Here is a 22618-nt window from a genome sequence, read left to right as displayed (position 1 = left end):
ATCACACTAAGTTTTATTTTCCTTGTCCAGTCTTTGGGAGTCTTGGCTGAGATAATGCACTGTTAAAATTTGATATTGTGGCTATTTCCCCTATGCCTCTAACTTACAGTCAAATGATTTGAACAATAGGAACTTTCCTGCTGAAGTCTGTGCGTCTTTGTTCTTTGACACCCCTAATTGACTTGATAAGTCCTTAAAACTTTCAAAATTTCGTGGCTGTGTGGTGGTGAGCTCCAGTAATTGGGAGAGAGAGGAAGGAGGGCTGGGTTCAAGGCCAGCCTTGGACATATGAATTTGAAGCCAGCTTTGGCTATCTCAAAAAGAACAAAAAGCCTCACGAAATTTAGTAGATATTTTTGTTGCAATTCTCTTATGTTTACTTCTGCTTAGGGCCCACCTCCCCCCAAGTCACATTCTTTAACTATGTAAGCCTGCCAAAGTCTCTCGAGAATTAATACAGCAGGTATTTATATTCTTAAGAACTACTGTTTGTTCAACTAGATAATAAAATTGGAAAGAAAAAGTCTGGGCTTTGAAATCAGGTAGATTTTTGGCTCAAAATCTACTTGTACTGCTATCAGTAAAACGCCGGGTTTGTTCCCCCAACCCCTTGGGGATTGTGAATAATGAAATGAGGGATTTATTATTCACCAAAGATCTAGCACTGGGACTTGACTATAGCAGACAATTGGAATCTTCTTTCCCACCTTAAGAGAAAAAGGTCCGGCTGAAGGGGGAAAAGAAAAAAAAAATACTGATCTCGAAGCGACAGGGAAGCAGAGGTGAGAGGATCAAGGTCATCCTTGACTTTATGGCAAGTTCGAAACCATCTAGGGCTGAATGAGACCCTGTTTCAAAAAAATCAAAAGGCATGAATGACTTTGGCTCGAGTAACTTTGTTTTTGTCTTTGTTTTTTTTTTTTTTTTTGGACAGGGTTTCTCTGTATAGCCCTGGCTGTCCTGGAACTCACTCTGTAGACCAGGCTGGCCTCGAACTCAGAAATCTGCCTGTCTCTGCCTCCCGAGTGCTAGGATTAAAGGCGTGAGCCACCACCGCCCAGCGGCTCGAGTAATTTAATGAAGTTGCTTTAGACAATACCTTTCAGTCCTTTCTTGGTACAAAAGGCATTTTTCTAAACCGATTCTAGCTGGGAGCCAGAGGTGGAGATTCAAAGTAACATTCTCAAGTTGAACAAACCGAATTCCTTGTCAAAACCCTGAAGACAGCAGCATACTGATCGCTTTCCGGCTTCCCAAGTTTACAAACTTTGCAGGAAAGCGACAAGTCCTTAGGCACGTCGAGAAGTGACTGCTTGGTGAACTTTGGCGTTGTCTAGCTCCTTAGCCAACTAGCCCATGTCAGAGAGGACCGTCCCCCTTCTTGTACATCAACATCCCCGCGTCCCCTCCCAGTCCACCTTCAGGTCCCGGAGAGAACTCACTGCCAAGGCCTTTGGCCTGGTGGAGGAACTGTGGGTCCTCCGTCCGCTGCTGCTGCTGCTCCTCAGTGGGCTCCACCGGCCGCTCGGGGCTCTCCTCGGAAGGCGCGGCTCCCGCGGACAGCTTGTCCCAGTCCCCGCTGGGAGGCTCTTCTCCCTCCGCCGCCGCCCCCTCGGGCGGCTTCAAGCCCAGCCAACTGCTCAACCCTCCGAACATCCCGCCCGCGGGGTCACCGCCGCCTCTGCCGCGGTCCCCTCGCCCAAGAGCCCTGGCACCGTTAACCGCAGGCTGACCCAACTCCGCTGGTCTTCGAGGGAGACTGACCGGAACCGGAGACCTCCCGAAGCTTGGCCCACCCTCTCTGACGGTGGCTCAGCTGGCCGCGCATGCGTCACGTCCGGCTCAGGCTCCGCCCCCTCTGCGTCGACTCCCCGCCTCCCCTCCCCTCCTCCCCCTGCGCGCCCCTGCTTTTGGAAAAGAGGCTAAGGGCCAAAAGGGTTTTCTCCGCGGAGCTCTTCCTGCTCTCTACCCCCTTTTCTATTTTCCCCAGCTTTATAGTGTGTGGTTGGCATCTTTGGGGACTTCTCCTACCTGGTCTCACTTTGTGATTGTCTCGAGATGACAGCCTCCTTTTTCAGGGCCAGCTGGACCGGGTTACACCCCTACCCTTGGAAAAGGAGGACTCAAGACTCCTCCTGAGTTTAACCCAAAGCTGGGAGTAGTGCATAGTGATTTAGGTCAGCCTGGGCTACATAAGTTCTTGTGTCAAGAGCAGAACATTAAAAACAAAACAAAAACAAAACCCTAAAGGAAAAAAGAAAGGAAATCAGCTGAGCGTGGTGACGCACGCCTTTAATCCCAGCCCTCGGGAGGCAGAGGCAGGCGGATTTCTGAGTTTGAGGCCAGCCTGGTCTATAAAGTGAGTTCCAGGACAGCCAGAGCTACACAGAGAAACCCTGTCTCAAAAAAAAAAAAAATTGTAAGGAAGAAATTGGGGTGGGGTACTTATAGGGTAAAATGGATTAGCAGGTAATGGTACTTGCCACCAAGTTTGGCAACCTGAGTTTGATTCCTGGTACCTATCTGATAGAACTGACCCTTGCAGGTTCTCTGTCCTCTGATCTCTACACAGGCTCTGTGACTAGCTATACAATAAATATAATTTAAAATATTTCACACAATAGTTTAGAGAACTGGGACTGAAGCTCAGTCAGTGGTAGACTGCTAAAACACATGCCCAACACAGCAAATCATGTGCACACATATGGAATAGACTTAGCTGAACGGGGTGATACATGTTTGTATTCTCAGCGTTCAGGAAGTTGAGGCAGGAGGATTTTGAGTTCAACACAAGCCAGACCTACATGAGACCCTTTCCCAAAAAACCAAATGAGTGGCACTTAGAATTTAAAACCCTGGTAGTTTATGTGCTCATAGGTAAAGGTGCCTGCCACTTTGCATAGCCCTGATCTCCACATGACAGAAGATGGCTCAGCGTTTAAGAGCGCTGATTGCTCTTTCCAAGGTCCTGAGTTCAAATCCCAGCAACCACATGGTGGCTCACAACCATCTGTAATGAGATCAGATGCCCTCTTCTGGTATGTTTGAAGATAGCTGCAGTATACTTACATATAATAAATAAAATCTTTTAAGAAAAAGATTAAAATAAGAAAACCCTCGAATACTCATGCTTCCTCCTTTTAAAGACAGGGTCTCAAAGCCTAGCACAGTGGCACACACTTTTAATGCCAGCACTTGGGTGGCAGAGGCAAGTCAGATCTGAGTTCAAGGCCAGCCTCACCTATATAGTACAGCTAGGGTTACACAGTAAGGGTTTTTCTTTTAAATATAGGGTCTCAAGTAATCAGGCTGGCCTTGTCTTGGATTCTCTGCCACACTTACGAAGCCTTTATCTGATTCTGGGAATCAAATTCGCTGCCTTCTCTATGCTAGGTCTATACTATACCAATGGAGCTACATACTCACAGTCCACAACTGTGCATTTTATTTGGATACTAATTAGCAAACACATTTAAAAATGATGACATACATATAAATGGTAACTTGGACCTTAGGAAGCTGATGAGATCAAGGAATTGTGAAATCATGTTTAAATTGTGGCCAAAATTCAAAATTTATCATCACCCATTTTCTTTTCTTTTTTTTTTTTGGGGGGGGGGGTTCTGGTGTTTCGAGACAGGGTTTCTCTGTGTAGCCCTGGCTGTCCTGGAGCTCACTCTGTAGACCAGACTGGCCTCAAACTCAGAAATCTGCCTGCCTTTGCCTCCCAAGTGCTGGGATTAAAGGCGTGCACCACTGCTGCCTGGCTATCACCCATTTTCAAAGTCAGTAATTTAGTAGTATTAAGTACATTCACATGACTTTGCAACCAATAGCCAGAACTTTTCATCTTGCAAGCTGAAATTTGTACACTGCTTCCATTCTCTGCAACTAAACTTCTAGCAAACATCATTTTACTTCATCTTTATGGGTCTGCCTACTGTAGATACTTATGTTCAGGGCTGGGGTGCTGCCAATATGAGAGTAGTAGATTTTTTGCCTAGCAAGAATGAGGCACTAGGGTCAAACCCCAGTCCATGGAGGACGGGAACTTGGTGTGATTATACAGTATCTGTCTTTTGTGATTACTTCCTCTTCCTCCTCCTCCTCTTTTTTCAAGACAGGGTTTCTCCCTGTAGCCCTGGCTGTTCTAGAACTCACCTTGTAGATCAGACTAACCTCTATCAAACTCAAAGACATCCACCTGCCTCTGTCTCCTGAATGCTGGGATTAAAGGTATGTGCCATCATTGGTGAACTCATGATTGGCTTCTTTATTGAGTATAATATCCACAAAGGTCATCCATGTTATGCATATTATAAATTTCTTTCTTTTTAAGGCCTGATAGTATTCCATTGTGTGTATATATAGTACCCCATTTTGTTTATCTGTTCATCTGTGGATGGACACAGCATTCTTTTTTTTTTTTTTTTTAAGATTTATTTATTTATATGTAAGTACACTGTAGCTGTCTTCAGACACTCCAGAAGAGAGAGTCAGATCTCGTTACGGATGGTTGTGAGCCACCATGTGGTTGCTGGGATTTGAACTCCGGACCTTCGGAAGAGCAGTCGGGTGCTCTTACCCACTGAGCCATCTCACCAGCCCGCACAGCATTCTTTTTAAAAAAAAAAAAAAAAAAACAATTCTTAGTCTACCATAGTAGTGCAGTCCTTTAATTCCAGCACTCAGGAGGCAGAGGCAGGTGGGTCTCTATGAGGTTGAAGCCATCCTGGTTTACATAGCAAATTCCAAGATAGTCTCCATGTAGAGACACCATGTCCCAATAAACAAAACCAACCAGACAAAAATTCTTGACTGAGGATTGAGCCTGGGTCTTTGAGCATGAAGGAGAATAGCTTTACTATTGAGCAACACCCCCATCAAAAACTGGTCTGTTCTGTTCTATTTTGTTTTGTTTTGTTTTTTCAAGAAAAGGTTTCTCTGTGTAGCCCTGACGGTTCTGGAACTTAATCTGTAGACGAGGCTGGCCTTGAACTCACAGAGATCATCTTGCCTTCGTCTCTCAAGTGCTGGGATAAAGGCATGCATCACCACTGCCTTTTCATTTTTATCTTTTTAAAATTTTTTTTTTTATTTTTTGTGACAGTTCTGAGATTCTTTTTTTTTTTTTTTTTTTTTGGTTTTCTGAGACTGGGTTTCTCTGTATAGCCCTGGCTGTCCTGGAACTCGGAAATCCGCCTGCCTCTGCCTCCTGAGTGCTGGGATTAAAGGCGTGCGCCACCACGCCCAGCAAGATTCATTTTTTTTTTTTACAAGTAAATGAAATATTTTTTGAAAAGAAAAGTAACCACTGAGATAAGCAATATAAAGACATGGTTCTTGGCTCCTATAAAGACATGGTTCTTGGCTCCATAGTGACTTGTGTGAGGGGAGGTCATGCCACTGTTTCTTTAAACAGTAAAGCTGGGCTGGTGGAGGCCACCTGCAATCCCACAAGCTAAAGGTCATCCTGGTTTACATAGTGAGTTCTAGGTCAGCAAGGACTATGCGTTGAAACTGTTTGAAGAAGAAAAGCAAAACTAATATACAATGATTCTGTTCAACAAAACAAAACAAAACAAAATCCCATGATTTCTTCATGTTGGCATCCATGAAAGAATGAGATCACTTTTCAGTGTGATACTCTGGTCAGTGTGTGAGGTGACCAGGTGACAGCACCTGCTCTCTAGAGCAGTCTCTGAGCAAGGACTCAGTACCTGTCCATAGTGTCTCCGCGAGGAATGGAGAGGCCCCGAACTTTAAGGGTCTGGACCTTTAGCTTCTCTGCCTCCAGTCTGGTCTGCTGTTGCACCCTCTGTTCTAGGATCTCTTCAATAGACACTCGCTAAAGGGGCGTATCACTCTCCTTCTCCAGGTCTATTTCTCCTAGTAGGACCACATTTTCTCCTCTGAACATGGAAATCCCTCGAGGAATATCACCGTACTTTTTGCCCACATGAATTCGCTCCACAGTCTGACGAAGCACTAAGTTAGCAAATTGATCAATGCTTCTTTAAAAAACCTATAAGTGTCTTTCCATCTTGAAGTAGGACCAAGTGCTTTTTGTCGATGTCCTCGATGAGGCTGGTGGTGCCGGGCATATAATTCATTTTTGAGTTCTCGCAAGGCTGCACCAGACGGCCGTGAGGGCGTCCAGTCGCTCGTCGGCGGGATGCGGACCGGAAGCCACCGCTCACCTGCCCTGGTTTCATTTTTAAATTGTGGTAATGGTACTATTATGTGACTGTGGGTTTAGGGTTTCAAAAAGTTCTTTTAAAGAGTCACGTTACAATATTAGAGGACAAAATGGAAACACGATCAAAATTTGCTTCAAATTAATACCAGAGGGGTTGGAGAGATGGCTTAGTAGTTAAGAGTACTGGCTGCTCTCACCGAAGACCCAGGTTCAAATCCTTTTTTAAAAAAAGATTTATTTATTTATTATATGTAAGTACACTGTAGGTGTCTTCAGACACTCCAAGAAGAGGGAGTCAGATCTTGTTACAGATGGTTGTGAGCCACCATGTGGTTGCTGGGATTTGAACTCAGGACCTTCAGAAGAGCAATCGGTGCTTCGCTGAGCCATCTCTCTATCACCCAGGTTCAATTCTTAGCACACACATGGTAGCTCAGGAGATCTTACACCCTCTTCTGGCCTCCACAGGTACCAGGCAGGCATACAGAAAGGCAGGCAAAACACACGTACAAATAGAAAACAAATAAATCTTGAAAAAAAGTTTCAGAACTGGGGCAATAGTTAGGGATATAAATGAACAAGGCTGTTCTTGGTTTGGTAATTATTTATGCTGACTGCTTTTAATTTTAGGTCTACTGTTTTTTTTTTTTTTTTGGTTTTTCGAGACAGGGTTTCTCTGTATAGCCCTGGCTGTCCTGGAACTCACTTTGTAGACCAGGCTGGCCTCGAACTCAGAAATCCGCCTGCCTCTGCCTCCCAAGTGCTGGGATTAAAGGCGTGCGCCACCACCGCCCGGCTAGGTCTACTGTTTTATTTGTTTGTTTGTAGACAGAGTCTCACTATGTAGCCATGGCCGTCCTAAAACTCACTCTGTAGACAAGGCTGGCCTCAAACTCACAGAGATCAGCCTGCCTCTGCTTCCCTAGTTACGGGATTAAAGGTGTGCAACACTATGCCTGTCTTATTTTTATTTTTTATATTATTTTTTTTTCTGTAACTATCTGTCAAACAAGCAAAGCTGGCAAGGAGTTGATGACCATAGCTCCCAAGCACTCTAAGGCTTGGTGTGGAATGATAGCCATGAACCCTCCTTGCCTTACCCTGGGACAGGTCCAGTGATATTTGGAAATAAATGCAGGGACTGATTATAATTCTGATTTCCCTGTGGTCCAGTTCCCCACACTGACCTGCATTTACATTTTATTCAGATCCTGGACTTCAGCTTGACAAGCCAAAACTATCCACAACTTCTAATAAGTTCATTGAGATATGATCCAAATACTTTACAATTCACCTGCTTAATATATACAACAAAACTATATATTTATATGTACATGTATACATGGCTTTAAATCTATAAAAAAGATTTGCTTATTTATTTTTATGTGTATATGTGTGCCTGCACATGTTCGTGTGAACCACACGCACGCAGCAGATGCCCTCAGAGGTCAGAGCACATTGCTTCTCTTAGATCTGGAATTATAGGCAGTTGTGAGCCACCTGATGAGACTGTTGGGAATTAAACTATGCTCCTTGGAAAGAGCATTGCTGAGCCACCTCAGTCCTCTGGCTCTTAAATGAAAAGAGAATCTTTCTCTCTCTCTCTTTCTCTTTTCTCCCTCTCTCTCTCTCTGTTGGTGTGGGTCTGTGTGTGATTTTATTTGTCCCAGAGGAACAGAGGGCAGGGAATAAGAGACAAAGACAGGAGATAGAGGACTAGAAAGAAGGGGAAGGGAACAAGGGAGAAGAGGAAAGAGGTCCTTCCCCCCCCCCCCCAGACAAAGGATTCTGTCTGGATAGAGAGGAGACAGACATGGTCCACAGGCAAATGGTGGTTTATGAAGGTAAAAAGGTGCCATCCCCCTCCATCCCCATGCACTTTAGGATGAGGTGTTTAATTTTAATTGGGCAGGTTAATTAGGTGAGCCAAAAGGGGCTTTTGATGGCTGGATTTCAATACTTTGATAGCTAGACCTTGGTAGTTTAGCCTTAGAAGGAGGAAATGGCCAAGTAAGGAGATATATCTTGGAGGCTACCTTTAGGAATGTAATCTAATGGTTTTTAATGAGGCAGAGGGAATGGGGGAGAAGGGCAAGTCCCGCAGGGCCATGTTGGCCATTCTCGAGCTGGCTAGGGTCCCTTCACTATATAGACACGGTGACACACACATTTACACACACACACACACACACACACACACACACACACACACGCGCGCCCGCGCGCCCGCACACACATAGTTGGAAGCTGGTTCAGTGAGTAAAGGTACTTGCTGTGTATGCCTGGTTGCCTGGTTACCTGAGTTCGAGCCCCAGAACTCACATATAGACAGGAAAGAACCTCCAGAGTTGTCCCCTGACCGCCAGGTACGCGCACTGTTCTCCATATGTTCACATGCACACTAATAAATAAAACTTTAAAAAAATGATTTTTATTTTATGTACAAAGAACTATCATAAATGAACACCTTTCAGTGGGTAGGCATTCTTGAATGAGCGATGTTAGGAAGCTCAGGTCTTTCGCACTTCCGGCATGCTGTCTGCAGGTATTTTCCATTTGGGCAAAGGCCCTTTGTTGTGCCCTCCTATGAACCAATGAGAACCCTGGCAGGATTTTGATGAAGGATTCCATTGGAGCTTCCTGCATCTCCCTCTCTTCCCTAGATGGCCCAGGAGAGAGAAAGACAATAGTTTAAGTATTTAATATACTATTTACTTTCAAATTGTTGGGAGATGTAATGAGAGTTGTCATTTTCATCATTTTAAGGGTTCAATTCAGTGGCACTGATGACATTCTAAAAAAAAAAATTTTTTTTTTTTTTCGAGACAAGGTTTCTCTGTGTAGCCCTGGCTGTCCTGGAACTCACTCAGTAGACAAGGCTGGCCTTGAATTCAGAAATTCACCTGCCTCTGCCTCCCAAGAGCTGGGATTAAAGGCATGTGCCACCACTGCCAGGTTAAAATTTTTTTTTTTTAAATTACATTTATTTAGGGGAGAGGGGTCGCCAATTATGGCACACTTTCTGAGGTTGGAGAAGAACTTTTGAGAATCAGTTCTCTCATTTCACCACATGAGTCCTGGGAATATAACTCTGGGGTGTCAGTTTGGGCATTAATGTAACTAGAGTGTGTGTGTGTGTTTCAGTTTTGTTGAAATAACCTGTTTTTCTTTTTAAGTTGGAGCATTGATTCAGCTTCAAAAGCTAGGAGATGTCTTATCTTGGCCTTTTTAGCCCCTCCAGAAATTGTGTTTCTCTCTGTAGCCCTGGCTGCCCTGGAACTCTCTCTGTAGACCAGGCTGGCCTCAAACTCACAGATACTCCTGTTTCTGCCTCCCGAGTGCTGGGATTGAGGTTAAATGTATGTGCTACCAGGCCCAGCAACCTTCTGGGCTTTAAGTCAGTGAGAAACTGAAATTATTGACAGTTTTCAGAAATGGTATTTGTTTTAAGCACAATTGGAGAGAGTATGGATTTATTTGATTCAGAAGCCCAAGACAGAGGTCCTAATTCCACCACTTAGTAGGTGAATCACTTTGACATTTTGGGACTTTTTTTGTGGTGGTGGTGGTGTGTGAAAAAAATCTTATTTATGTGTGTGTGTGTGTGTGTGTGTATCTATGTGTGCTTGTGTCCTCATCTGCATGCCCTTGCCCAAGGATGCCGGAAGAAGGCATTGGATTCCCTGGAGCTGGAGTTATAGATAGTTGCAATTTCTGATGTGGGTGCTGGGAACTGAAGTCAAGTCCTTGGGGAGGGTAGGTAGGAAGTGCTCTTAATTGCTGAACCATGGTAAAATCCTTTAAAGTAAAAGATTATGCAAGATATAATGGTGCATGTCTGTAATCACAAGCACAAGGGGGTGGGTAAGGTGGTGAGATGGCTCATCAGATTACCTGGTGACTGCCATTAAGCCTGATGACTTGAGTGCCATCCTCAGGATACATAAGTGAAAGAGAATGAATCCTGAAAGCTGCCTTCACACCTTCATGTGTGCCATAGTACATTCCTGTGGCCTTACACAAAATAAATAAATGCAATGAAATTAAATAAAAAAAACCAATGTGTGAGATTTGGCCTTTAAGATTATAACCTTTGATTAAATATAAAATTATGAAATTATTGCAATCAATATGATGATGGACTTTTTCTAAAAAACATCTTGAGAGTCTAGCACAGTGTTATGTCACTAGTAATTATGAATAGACACATTTTGCTTTTTTTTTTTTTTTTTTTTGGTTTTTTGAGACAGGGTTTCTCTGTATAGCCCTGGCTGTCCTGGAACTCACTCTGTAAACCAGGCTGGCCTCGAACTCAGAAATCCGCCTGCCTCTGCCTCCCAAGTGCTGGGATTAAAGGCGTGCGCCACCATGCCCGGCTGCTTTTTTTTTGAGGTGCTGACAATAAAACCTAAAACCTTGCAAGTCCTTTCTTAGCTTTTTGAACAATCCATCCCTACATTATACAGCTTACTTAGACTTGCTATCTGGCTCAGAGCAATCGCTGACTTTTACTTCTGTTTAGAATGAATGTAGTTAGAGACTATGTTTTTTATTTTTATTTTTGTAAAGTGGTGATTGTAGTTTCTCTTCCAGGTTCCATGACTTTACTAGCCCCAGGCAGTTGGCTAGATTTCCAGTCCCAGGCAGGATGTCCCTCTTGTTAAATGGGGTTTAAGACCAATTAGAGAGCTATTGGTTACCACAAACGTATATGTGCCACTGCTGTACCCTTAGCTTATCATGCCATGCTGGGCCTTGGTGTGGTTCATAGGTGTTACAGCTCAGTTGATCTCCCTCCTTTGGAAGCTCGCATGGCACCTTCAGGTACCAGGAAAGTGAATGCTTAGGGAGGAAGCTTTTAGGTCAGATCTGGTTCAGGGATCTCTGGGCCTTCTGAAGGCTATTGTGTCTTCAGCAAAAGGGATTTTCCTTTCACTTCTGATAGGCAATCAAAGGCAACATCGATAGCTTATAATGTGTTGGGAATCCCTTGAATGACTCAACTGAAAAGGGGACTTCTCATAGCTGGGGCTGGGGTTTGTTGGCTAGTCTCTGACTCTCGGAGGGAGCACTGTCAGCCCAGATGGGAACATTTCACTTAAACTATATATGTATACACAGACTCATGTGCTTTATGTAATTTTAGGTAGATGATAATATGATGCTTTATAACTTCTGGAAGTCATTGTTTCTGTTATTTTAGTTTCCTCCTTCCTTCGGTATTTATCTCCCTTCTCTTATGAAGGGCGTTGAGGTTGTTTCCATATGGTGCATAGGGTGGCAATACTTATTTGATTTTATGTGTGTGGGTGTTTTGCCTACATGTATGTTAATGCACAACATTCATGCCTGGTACCTGCAGGGACCAGAAGAAGGTATAATATCCCCTAAAACTGGAGTTACCGACTGTTCTAAGTTGCTATGTGGGTGCTGGGAACTGAACTTGGATCCTCTGGAAGAGCAGCCAGTGCTCTTAATGGCTGAGCCATCTGCTCAGCCCCTAGTTTATTTATTTGCTGTTGCCATAGGTTCTCATGTAACCCAGCCTTGCCTCAAGCTCACTCTGCAGCTGAAGATGACTTGGAACGCTTTATCCTCTTGTTTCTCTCTCACAAATGCTGGGAATACAGGCCTGGGCTGCCACATGAGCTTTATGTGGTCCTTGGGAATCAAACCCAGGACCTCGTGTATGCTAGGCAGGAATTCTATCAAGTGAGTTACAACCCCAACCCCCTTTAATTTTTATGTAATTTTAATTTTTATTGAGAGTGCATGGTGTGTGTGTGTGTGTGTGTGTGTTACAGTTCCCAAGTGGAAACCAAAGGACGCCTGTTGGGGGAGTTGGGGAGTTGGTTCTCTCTTTCCAACATGTAGGTCTAGGAATTGAACTTGAGCCCTCAGGTTTGTGTGGTAAGTGTCCAATCACTGAGCAATCTCACTCCTCCCCCTTTATTAATTATTTTGTCTTTGTGTGCTGGTGTGTGCAAATGCCAGATGCAAGTGCCACAAGGTGCTAGAGGAGTGGAATTCCCCTTGCAGCTGGAGTTACAGGTGCTTGTGAGCTGCCTGTCCGATGTGGGTGCTGGGAACTGAACTTGAGTCCTGTGCAAGAGCAGTAAGTACTTCTAACTAAGGGCTCCTCTATTTTTCACAGTTTGAGGCAGAGTCTTGATCTGTATCCCCAGCTGGCCTGGAACTTGCCTTTCTCTGAGTCCCAAGTGCTGGGATGACTGATGTGAGCCACCAAGCCTGGCTTTCCTTTGAAATCTTGACTTCCAATATCATACCCTCTGCTGCTAAACTCACTGGGGCTTTTGCCTTCCTTCTTCAATCCCTCTCCCTCCTGTCTTCCTGCTGTCCAATAGGCTCTGGTGGATTTCAGTCTCTGGCCTCCAGGATTAGGCCTTTGGCCCTCTACTACATTTACATTCTAAAGAGGCTCCCGCTTTGCCCTACTTGACACAATTCATAAAACTGGTTTTGTCAGACATCTAGATTTATATAGATTACAACTGGCTTTTCGTACATAGTTGTGTTTCTAAACTCCACGAGGTCTTCAGTAACGCTTGTCTAAGTTTTGAGTCTTGTTTTATCCTTGTTACTAAAAAATTTCATGATCATTTGAGAGGCAAGGGCAGGAGAGTATTCTAAGTTTGAGACGAGCCTGGTCTGCATACTGATCTCCAGGAGAGCCAGTGACACAGTGGACCTCTTACTATTGCTGAGGTCTCACATAACCCAGACTGGCCTGGAATTTACTAAGTACTCAAGGCGGATCTGGAACTTCTGTTTCCTTTTGTTTCCATGTTCCTTTGCTGCAATACAGTTATGTACTACCATGTGTTTGATGTAGTGTATTAAGATACAATGTGGTCTTTCTTATATTTGCTAGGCAAGCACTCTACCAAATGAGCTACATCTCCAGTCCTAGCCTGTCTTAAAAACCAAATAAAAAAAAATTCGCGGCTTTTCTAAAATGTCAGCTCCCTTCAAACCTGTGTCCAGTTAGATCTTTTATTTTTCAGTTGTTTTTCCTCCTTTCCTCCACCTGAAACAGCCTTGGGTGTCCTTTGCCACACTTACCTCTTAAACACTCCCCCGTCGCTTTGGAAGCCTTCTCTCCTACTTAGCTCTGCTCCTCCTCTCTTCCTAACTTTGGGCTAAGGAAGTTCATTTACCAATGAACACGTAGATGGGCAGTGAGCTCCTAGGCAAGAATTCTGCTTTGTTTTCCTCCTTTCCCACCTTTTGCGGTGGCGGACCGCTGGGCTGCACTGGAGCAGATGGTCAAACATTTATGGTGAGTGAAGTTGGTGGGAGAATCCAAGCAAGGGACTAGGCTGGTCGGGGGTTCAGAGAAGTCCTGGAGCCTTTAGGGGCTGGCCTGAAGCTAGCTAACCACAGGAGGGAGGGGAGGAGGAAGGGGGTAGGGAGGGGGAAAGGAGGGAGGGAGGGGCCGGCCCATACTGTGGCCTGGGGCCAAGGACGTCTAGAGCAGAGGGTGATGGGAGCTGCCTGTGCTATAGGAAACACTTTTTAGGCGCTTGTTTTGTACTGTCGCTGGAACCCAACGCTGCAGCACTCGCAATTTCACAACCAGCGTGAGTCAGCTGGGCCGGCTGCCGGACTGCTAGGGGAAGGTGGGTGAGGAGGGCTCCTCAGTCCCTGGGGGCAGGCAGGATCGAGTGGTGACCAGAGAGCCGTAGATGCGGTCCCTGCACCCGTAGGACAGGTGAGCGCCAGGCCAGGCTGGCCGCTGGGTGGAGCCGCGTGAGCCACCCTCCAGGGCGCCCTCGCCACTGCACAGGTAACACCCCTCCTGGGCCTCTTCCCCTCCAGCCTCGGTGCCTAGAACACCATTTGTCCCCCGGGACCATTTCGGCCTTGCCCGCAGCACATTTGGGGCCTGGGCAGTTTTGTCCCCTTATAGCTGGTGCCCACGCCCAGCCCACAGCCATTCGCATCTCGCATATAGTGTTCGAAAACCTAGGTGATCCAATGGGCCTTGGGGAAAGGGTGGGGGTGGGGTAAGGACAACACCCACTAGTGCTGGGTGCTTTGACAGAGCCTGTCTCCTGGAGGTAGCTAGTGACCCGGGCTCCAAATTGGCGCGTCCCTGGGGTGTGCCTCTCCGCGCTGGATTTCACACCCCAAGCCCTATTTTTCTCTGCTTTGTGGAGCCCCGAGATGGCGTTGGCGGAAGTGAAACCACGAGACGGAGTGGGGCGAGCTCCGCAGGGACGGTTTTGAGTAGGCTTTCTGCACCAGCGTACAGGTTAAACAACAACCCTTCTAGCTGGCATACTAAGCTCTACCACCTGGGGGAGGCGGATGACGTCTTCAAAACAATTGATGTGTACTTTATGCTCTTGAAATGTGCCATTTCACATCAGGTCTGTGGGGTTTGACTAGATTTAGACCGTTTCACCAACCCACAGAGGTCCTTGGTGCTCTTTTTCTTCTAGTCAGTTCATTTTCCTACTCCGCCCCCTTGCACTGTTTTGATGATCATCGTCTTGGCTTAGTTTTGCTCATCACGTCATAAATCGGACATAAATCGGGCATAAATCGGGTTTATCCTGTAAGTACTCTTTTGTGTTCGATTTACATTACTTTTAAAATGAGCATCGTTAGAAAGGTGTCTTTTGGTGTAGGCCTGCACAGTGGAGTGGAAATGCATGTGTGGCAAGTTGGAACAGAGATGTGTTTTAGTTTGAAACCCCCCACCCCAAGCTTAGTACAAAGCTGTAACACATAACTCACAATTGTTGCATCCATTCTCTCTCTGTCTGTCTCTGTCTGTCTCTCTTTGACTCTCTCTCTCTCTCTCTCTCTCTGTTTGTTTCTTCTTTCTTGTTTGAGGCAGGGTCTCACTGTGTAGCCACAACTTGCCTGGAACTTGTTGTATAGACCAGGCTGCCCTTTAATTTAGAGAGACCCACCTGTCTTTGTCTCTTGAGTACTGGGACTCATACTAGCCAACTTTATATTGTATATTGTTGGTTTGTTGAGACTCTTTCTCTCAAGCCCAGTCTGGCTTGGATCTAATTATGTAGCCTGGGCTGGGTTTGAACTCAGAACTGTCTTCCTGCTTCAGGATTATAGGCATTGGCTATCTTGCCCAATTTTTTCAACTCTAATTCTTTTTTTTTTTTTTTTCACTTCAAGTTTTATTGTGCCTCTTGCATGGTCTGCAGATAGTTTTACAGTTCGTTTTCTATAGGAACTGAGCTGTGATCTAAGCAATCAATGAAATGTTATTCCAACCTTAATAAATATTCATAACCATGGAAGATGGCGTAGCACTTTATCCTACAGCGATGACAGTCAACTCTAAGTCTTAATTTGGTTGTTTCTCAGATTGCATCTGGGTATTGGCAGTCACCTATTCGCCCGCCAATGAAGTATATCCTGGTTACTGGTGGGGTCATCTCAGGCATTGGTAAAGGGATTATCGCCAGCAGCATTGGGACTATTCTCAAGTCATGTGGACTCCGAGTTACTGCCATCAAAATTGACCCCTATATTAACATCGATGCTGGAACTTTCTCACCTTATGAACATGGTATGAAAAGGAATCTTTTCCTTTTAAAGCCTTAAACTTTATTTTTGCTATACTAAATACACATTCTTTGCAATGATTTCTTCTCTGTGTGTGTTTTTCAATTTGTATTTATGTGCATATGTGTCTGTATGTGCTATGTGTTTGCAGGTGCCTACAGGGGCTGGGAGAGAGAACTTCTGTGGAACTGGGTGAAGTTACAGGTGGATGTGAGCTATGGGTACTTTGGGATCTTAACTTTGGTACTGTGCAAGAGCAACAGATACTCCTAACTGCTGCGCTGTCTCTGGCCCCTTGTCTTGGGTTTTGTGCAACTTCTCTAGGATAGCCTTCCAGAAGTAGACTTGCTGGATCATACCTTAGAACTGTGTGAAAGTTCTTATGGCCATTGATCCATTTTCCAGACCACTGATGACATTCCACACAGTCAAGTCTTTGGAAATGGACCATTTTCTATAGACTTGGGTTTAGTTTATTTTATCATAAAGGTAATACATTCCTCTTACCATTTTCCACTGCTGAAATAATTGTTATAAATATTGACTTTATTTTAGGTGTCTTGGGGGGAGGGTATGCATGCATGAGTATATGTGTGGTTGAGTATGTGTGTGTGTGTGTGTGTGTGAGAGAGAGAGAGAGAGAGAGAGAGATTGAGCACCAATGAACACTGAGGAAAGAGGTTGATTTCAGATGTCTCCCTTAGTCATTTCCACGTTATACTTTGAGGTGGGCTCTCTCATTGGAACCCAGAGTTTGTGGATTTCATGAGTCTAGTTAGCCAGCTTCGCCCAGGGAGCACCAGCCTCTGGCTTCAGAGTGCCCTGCAGGAGTGCAAGGATCACAGGCAGGGGGCTGTGCCCACCTGGCTTTTGCAAGGCGGCTGGGGATTGCAACTATGTCCTTAGACTTGTGTGGCAAGTGCTTTATACGCTGTGCCATCTTCCTGGCCCTGACGGTTTTCTTTGATCATACTGTAGCCCAAGCTAACCCAGCACTCATTCTGTAGCCCAGGCTGCCCTTGGATTCACATTAATCCATTTCAACCTCCTGAGTTCTGTGATTATAGGTTTGAGTCAGCACAGCCAGGCATTTTGATATGTTTAAATTAGTTTTTTTAAAAAGGTCATTAATACCGGGCTTGGTAGCACATGCCTATAATCCCAGAACTTGAGAGATGAGACAGGAGAAATGGGGCTTCAGGGAGAAATTAAGGCCAGCTTTTGTCAGCTGCATAGTCTGAGGCTGGCTCGGCTACACAAGACCCTACTTTTAGCAACTACAACTTCAAGATAAGCCTGGGCTACATGGGACCTGATCTCAAAAGAACAAGCCTGGGCTACATGGGACCTGATCTCAAAAGAACAAGCCTGGGCTACATGGGACCTGATCTCAAAAGAACAAGCCTGGGCTACATGGGACCTGATCTCAAAAGAACAAGGTCAAAACAAAACCCAAGAAAGACAAGGGGTTGGATGTTTCTTGTTCAGTAATATGATCATATAATCATAGAGAAGTAAGTTTGCATCCCCCAACACCCAGGTAAAAAAGCCAGTTGTGGTGCTAAGCATCGGAAACTCTAGTACACATGAAGCAGAGACAGATGGAGCTGTCCTGGAGCTCTTTGGCTAACTAGCCTAGCAGAATGGGTGATTTCCAGTTTCATCAGGAGACAAATTCAGGTTCAGAGCGATTGAACAAGACATCTCTGGCCTCCACATGCTCACTTTTGTGTTTATATGTCCAATATCCAGGGGAATGCATACCTATATCACACACACACATACACCCCAAAAAAGTATTCACTTTAAATTTTTTTGTATGTACTTGTATTTTATTATTTGTGTGTGCACACTCCACGGAGGAAAGTATGTGGCAGTCAGAAAACAACTTATGGTAGTTCGTTCTCTTTCTACCATACGGGTCTCAGGCTGAATCCATGTTGTCAGGTTAAGCAGCAAGCACCCCGTCCTTGCTGAGCTATCTTGCAGGCCCTAAAACCTTTTTTTTTTTTTTTACATGCAACCAGAAAAGTACATAATTCTTCAGTGTATGGCTTTGAGGATGAATTTTATTTAAATAAACCTCTTGTGTAACCAGCCCTGATAGATCACAGAACAAAAATCCCCTTTATGGGGCTGACTTAGTAAAGTTGCTTGCTACCCCAAAGCCTAATGACCCTAGTGATCCCCAGACCTCACCCAAGGTGAAAGGAGACAGTCAGCTCCATAAAATTGTCCCTTTGTGTCCCTTGTTCTTGATCCTTAACTCTCAGGCTATCTTGTATCCTGTTTTGTAGCACCAAAACCAGCCATTAATTTTACAGTGTTTTCTCCAGTTTTGGAGAGGAGTTGTTGCTCCTTTCAGCTCAGTCTTCCCAGGACCCAGAGTTCTAGGCTAGCACTTCCACACCCAAGGAGCTTCCCGAACTCTCATTTCAATTTTGAAGTTAGTGGACTCTTTTTTTTTTTTTTTTTAGTACTTCTAAGTTTCTTCTCCCATACCCTTTTCTCCCTTCCTCTTTGTTCCTTGTGTTAGTTGACTCTTATACTGTTTTGTCTTTGCTTTGTTTTTTTAAATAGAAGCAAAATTAACTCTTAGGCCTAGATCATGATTATAATTATAATCTAGGCCTAAGAGCTAATTTCTAAAAATAAATAGTTTGTGTCCATTTCCAGTTTGAAAAATAAGGGTGTTTTCCAAGCTTTTGATACATAATGCACACACACACACACACACACACACACACACATACACACACACGCACACACCATACCATAAACACACATTTTAAAATTTATTTTATTTTATTTTTTTGTTTTTACACATTTTTTTAATGCAGAGATCTAATCAGACCCTCAAGGTGAGCTACAGCCTCAGCCCACATAATTCCTTAAAAAAGGTTTTCTTATATCTTTATATATATTTAATATATAAATATGTATACATCTATACATACACATATACATATATATTGAGATAGGGTCTCACTATGCAGACCTGTCTGGTCTGGAACTCATTATATAGATCAGGCTGGCCTTGAACTCACAGGCATCTGAGGTCTTAAGGTTTATTTTTATTCTATGTGTCAGTATTTTCCTACATGTATGTATGTGCACCACATGTATCCTCAGTACGCAAGGAGTCCAGAAAAGGGACTCAGATCCTCTGGAACTGTAGTGTAGACAGTGGGTGCTGGGAATGTAACTCTGGCCCTTTGGAAGAGCAGTAAGTGCTGTATTCTGTAGAGGCTTTTCTCCATCCAGCCCTGTAGTATGTGTTTCGAAGCATGGCTATCCTGAAACTGCTTATACCAGTCCAGTTCCAAACTTTCAGGATCTTTCCTGCCTCATTTCCCAAGGGCTAGGATCATAGGCATGTACCACGGTGCCTGTCTTTGCTAGAGGTTTTGAGGTTGATTCTTGTCTACAACTCTGAAATCTGACAAGTTTTAAACATGTAGTAAGTCTTTATAAATTTATGACTACTGTCCTTTTTAAATTGTTTTTCCAAAATTTGAAAATTGAAGATTCTGTATGTTTGTGGCGAGGTATAGTTTCTTTTTCTTTTTAAAAAATTTTTAAGATTTATTTATTATTATACATAAGTACAGTGTAGCTGTATTCAGACACACCAGAATCAGATCTCATTATGGGTGGTTTTATGGGTGGTTGTGAGCCACCATGTGGTTGCTGGGATTTGAACTCAGGACCTTTGGAAGAGCAGTCAGTGCTCCTACCCACTGAGCCATCTCGCCAGCCCATAGTTTCTGTTTCTTAAATATTATTAACTTGAGAATAAAACAAGCAAAAAGAGTATCTTGTTAGAATTTAATTTTGTTTGTAAAGGACTTATTAGGCTGTGGTAGCTTGCATTTTTTTGAGGTGATTGACAGGTATAGCCAACAAACCTGAATTAGTAATACAAAAGGTTAGAAAGGGCACAGATGGGAACATCCCAAAGTTCTTAGGTTCGCTTGTGTGTAAATAAATTGTGGAAAAGTTTGGTCGCGGTGGTTTGAATTTTGAATACAACTGCTGAAATGGATTGGTGAAGCCTACACACTAGCTCAGCTGCAATTAATTATGGGTGAAAGAACAGGTCATTTTAGATTCTTCCTCAGTACCTGGATGCATGTGCAAATCTATTACCACTTGGACTGGACTGCTCTCTCTCTCTCTCTCTCTCTCTCTCTCTCTCTCTCTCTCTCTCTCTCTCTCTCTCTCTCTCTCTCTCTCTCTCTCGGTTTAACTTCTAGGTTCAGATGCCTGAGGTTGAAGCCTTGACCTATCCTTTTGGGTTTTATGTACACAACCACACACAGTCAGTCAAACAACACCGTGTGGGGGTGGGGGGGCGGGGTCACAAAGACTGCTGGTGATACTTAAGCCTGACTTTCAGGCAAACTAAGGGAGCTGTGAGGTCTGAATACAAACTCAGGACAGGAAAGGGCAAAGCAGCCAGGTTCCCGGTGGCTTTCCTCACTGCAAAAACAAACGTGTATTCTTACTTCAACAGTCTCCTCAGTACTTGCATGTCACCGCACCTAGTAAAACACAGTGGAAGGCCTTTCTAACAAGATCACATCTGCCTGACATCTGCTGTCGCTGTCAGGACCACTGCTTGTTCTTTTTTCCCCAGGGCTTGCAGGTGTTGGAGTCTTTTGCCCCTTTTCTTTTACTGGGGGCACAGGCAGTTTGAAAACGATTTCATTATCTTTATTGTCACTGATTTCTGTTATCTGTGATTTTCATCTCTCCAAAAACGTTGGTGTACAAACTGCTGTGGGACCCTGGGTGTCCACAGACTTCTTCTTAGACCTCTTACGGTTCCTACCAATGTTTCTACAAATCCCTCTTTTCATCATCATCTCCTCTTTCCTAGGTACACCTGGAAGCTTTTCTCTTAGGGTAGGTAAAACCTGGTTAACCTTAGAATCCTCAGGAGTGTTAAGAATGTTGTTTGAAATCCCCCCCCTCCCCTCCCCTTTAGGATCAGGTAAGACCAATGAAGGGAGAATATAATCAATTCTCTTCTTAGCTAGTCTCTTCTGGAGTATGGAGTAACTTTTTCCCCTCCTCTTCTTCCTCCTCCTCTCCTTCCCCCTTCCTCTTTTTTTTTTTCCCTGTTTTTTGAGACAGGGCTTCTCTGTATAGTCCTGGCCATCCTGGAACTCATTTTGTAGACCAGGCTGGCCTCGAACTCAGAAATCTGCCTGCCTCTGCTTCCCAAGTGCTGGGATTCCGCCACCACTGCCCAGCCTTTTCCTTCTTTGTAAACCGATATTCAGTCTTCAACATTTGCAAATGTCCTTGAGTTTCTGATTATAGTGTTTCACTGCCTGAAATGGTGATTGATGAAACTGAACATTCCACTCTTTAAAAAGTTCTTTATGGTGGCATAACTTTACACAATGTGAGTCTTTCACCAAAAATGTAGTTATCCATTGTTTCGGCACCTGTCTTGGCAATGTCCTCAGACTCAAACTCCACAAAGGCATAGATAGCCCCTGCAATTTCCAGTCCATTTACTTCTGGACAGACTGAATCTGCTAATAGCACCAAAACTAGGCAAAGTAGTCATAGATATGGCTTGCAGAAACTGTTGAAGGTAGTTGGCCCAGAAAATTTACTCCAGGGTTGAGTTTTTCTTCCTTCTTCTTCTTCTGTGTGTGTGTGTGTGTGTGTGTACACCATTGGACTTGTTTAGATCCTTCAGAAAGCGTGAGTCTTCCAGCAGTTTCAGCTCCAGATTTGGCTTCTTGGGGCCTGCTAACAAGGCCATGCTGGAGAACCCTGTATAAGCCCGTTCACACAGAGCTTCTCAAAGTCATAGCTTGTATTTTTTAAATATTACAAAAAAATTTTACGTATATGTTTGTAGGTATGTGCTTGTGTGAGTGTGGGTGTCTCTGGAGTCTAGAAGGGGGCATCAGATGCCCTGGAGCTGAAGTTACAGGTAGTTTTGAACCTCCTGATATTGTTGCTGGGAGCCAAAATTGGGTCCTCTGTAAGAGTATGCACTTAAAAATCTGATATATATATATATATATATAGTCACTGTGTTGCTGTCTTCAGACACACCAGAAGAGGGCATTGGGTCCCATTACAGAACCATGTGGTTGCTAGGAATTGAACTCAGGACCTCTGGAAGAGGTCTTAACTGCCTAGCCATCTCTCCAGCCCTAGATTGTGTTTTTGTTTTGAGAAGTTTATCCTATTTCATGCTGTGGAGTAAAATCCCATGCATCTTGACATTGGACTTTGGCCACTTGGAGCAGTCTTGTTTTGTTTGGAACTTTCTGGGTATTTTATTTCTTTTGCAGTACTAGGGCTTGATCCTAGGATGTCACAAAAGCTAGGCAAGCATTTTACCACTGAGCTACATCCCAAGCCTTGCTTTTCTCTTTTTAAAACAAGGGCTCTAAAAGTTGTCCAGGCTGGCATTGAAAACTCTCTGTAGCTCAGGAAGGCCTTGAACTTGCAGTCTTTCTTTCTGCCTCAGCTTCACAAGGGCTGGGATTACAGGTATGAGTTACCTTGTCTGGCTGGAAACTAATCTGTTGGGAGTAAATTTTAATTTCTACACTGCCTTTTGATTGTAGGTGAAGTATTTGTTTTAAATGATGGTGGAGAAGTTGATTTGGACCTTGGAAATTATGAAAGATTCTTGGACATTAATCTCTATAAAGACAACAACATCACCACTGGGAAGATATATCAGCATGTGATCAACAAAGAGAGGCGTGGTGATTACCTGGGGAAAACAGTTCAAGGTATTTACTCCGCAACATCATGGGCCCTGTGTGCTAAGCTTTCCTCAGCCATTCTAGAAGAGGGCATCGGATCCCATTACAGATG

The 22618-nt window shown here is 44.1% G+C and overlaps 2 protein-coding genes and 2 pseudogenes across 8 annotated transcripts in view; 1 reads left to right on the top strand and 3 right to left on the bottom strand.

The window, feature by feature from the left end:
- Syap1 (synapse associated protein 1) overlaps positions 1-1824 on the bottom strand; it is a 32519-nt gene extending 30695 nt beyond the window's left edge. Inside the window, exon 1 of the mRNA XM_021153526.3 lies at positions 1443-1824. Within this exon, the coding sequence (XP_021009185.1) occupies positions 1443-1656 (214 nt within the window). The 5' untranslated portion in view covers positions 1657-1824. The remainder of the gene's footprint in view (positions 1-1442) is intronic.
- A 3889-nt stretch (positions 1825-5713) lies between these two features.
- LOC110286140 (U6 snRNA-associated Sm-like protein LSm1 pseudogene) lies at positions 5714-6113 on the bottom strand (annotated as a pseudogene).
- A 7257-nt stretch (positions 6114-13370) lies between these two features.
- Ctps2 (CTP synthase 2) overlaps positions 13371-22618 on the top strand; it is a 131051-nt gene continuing 121803 nt past the window's right edge. The window contains exons 1-4 of one of the 7 annotated variants that reach the window (XM_029473354.2): positions 13670-14006; positions 14665-14780; positions 15560-15764; positions 22363-22533. In XM_029473354.2, the coding sequence (XP_029329214.1) occupies positions 15599-15764; positions 22363-22533 (337 nt within the window). In that variant the 5' untranslated portion in view covers positions 13670-14006; positions 14665-14780; positions 15560-15598. Of the gene's footprint in view, positions 13500-13658; positions 14007-14246; positions 14781-15559; positions 15765-22362; positions 22534-22618 lie in introns of those variants that run through there. The other 6 variants (XM_021152651.3, XM_021152653.2, XM_021152656.3 and 3 more) reach the window with 6 other exon arrangements.
- LOC110287036 (MKI67 FHA domain-interacting nucleolar phosphoprotein pseudogene) lies at positions 20305-21542 on the bottom strand (annotated as a pseudogene).

Source organism: Mus caroli, unplaced genomic scaffold (assembly GCF_978045245.1).
Source record: "Mus caroli unplaced genomic scaffold, Mus_caroli_1 scaffold_5, whole genome shotgun sequence".
Lineage (NCBI taxonomy): Eukaryota > Metazoa > Chordata > Mammalia > Rodentia > Muridae > Mus > Mus caroli.
The sequence above is the reverse complement of the archived record's forward strand: the minus strand, read 5'-3'. Positions and strand labels throughout refer to the sequence as shown.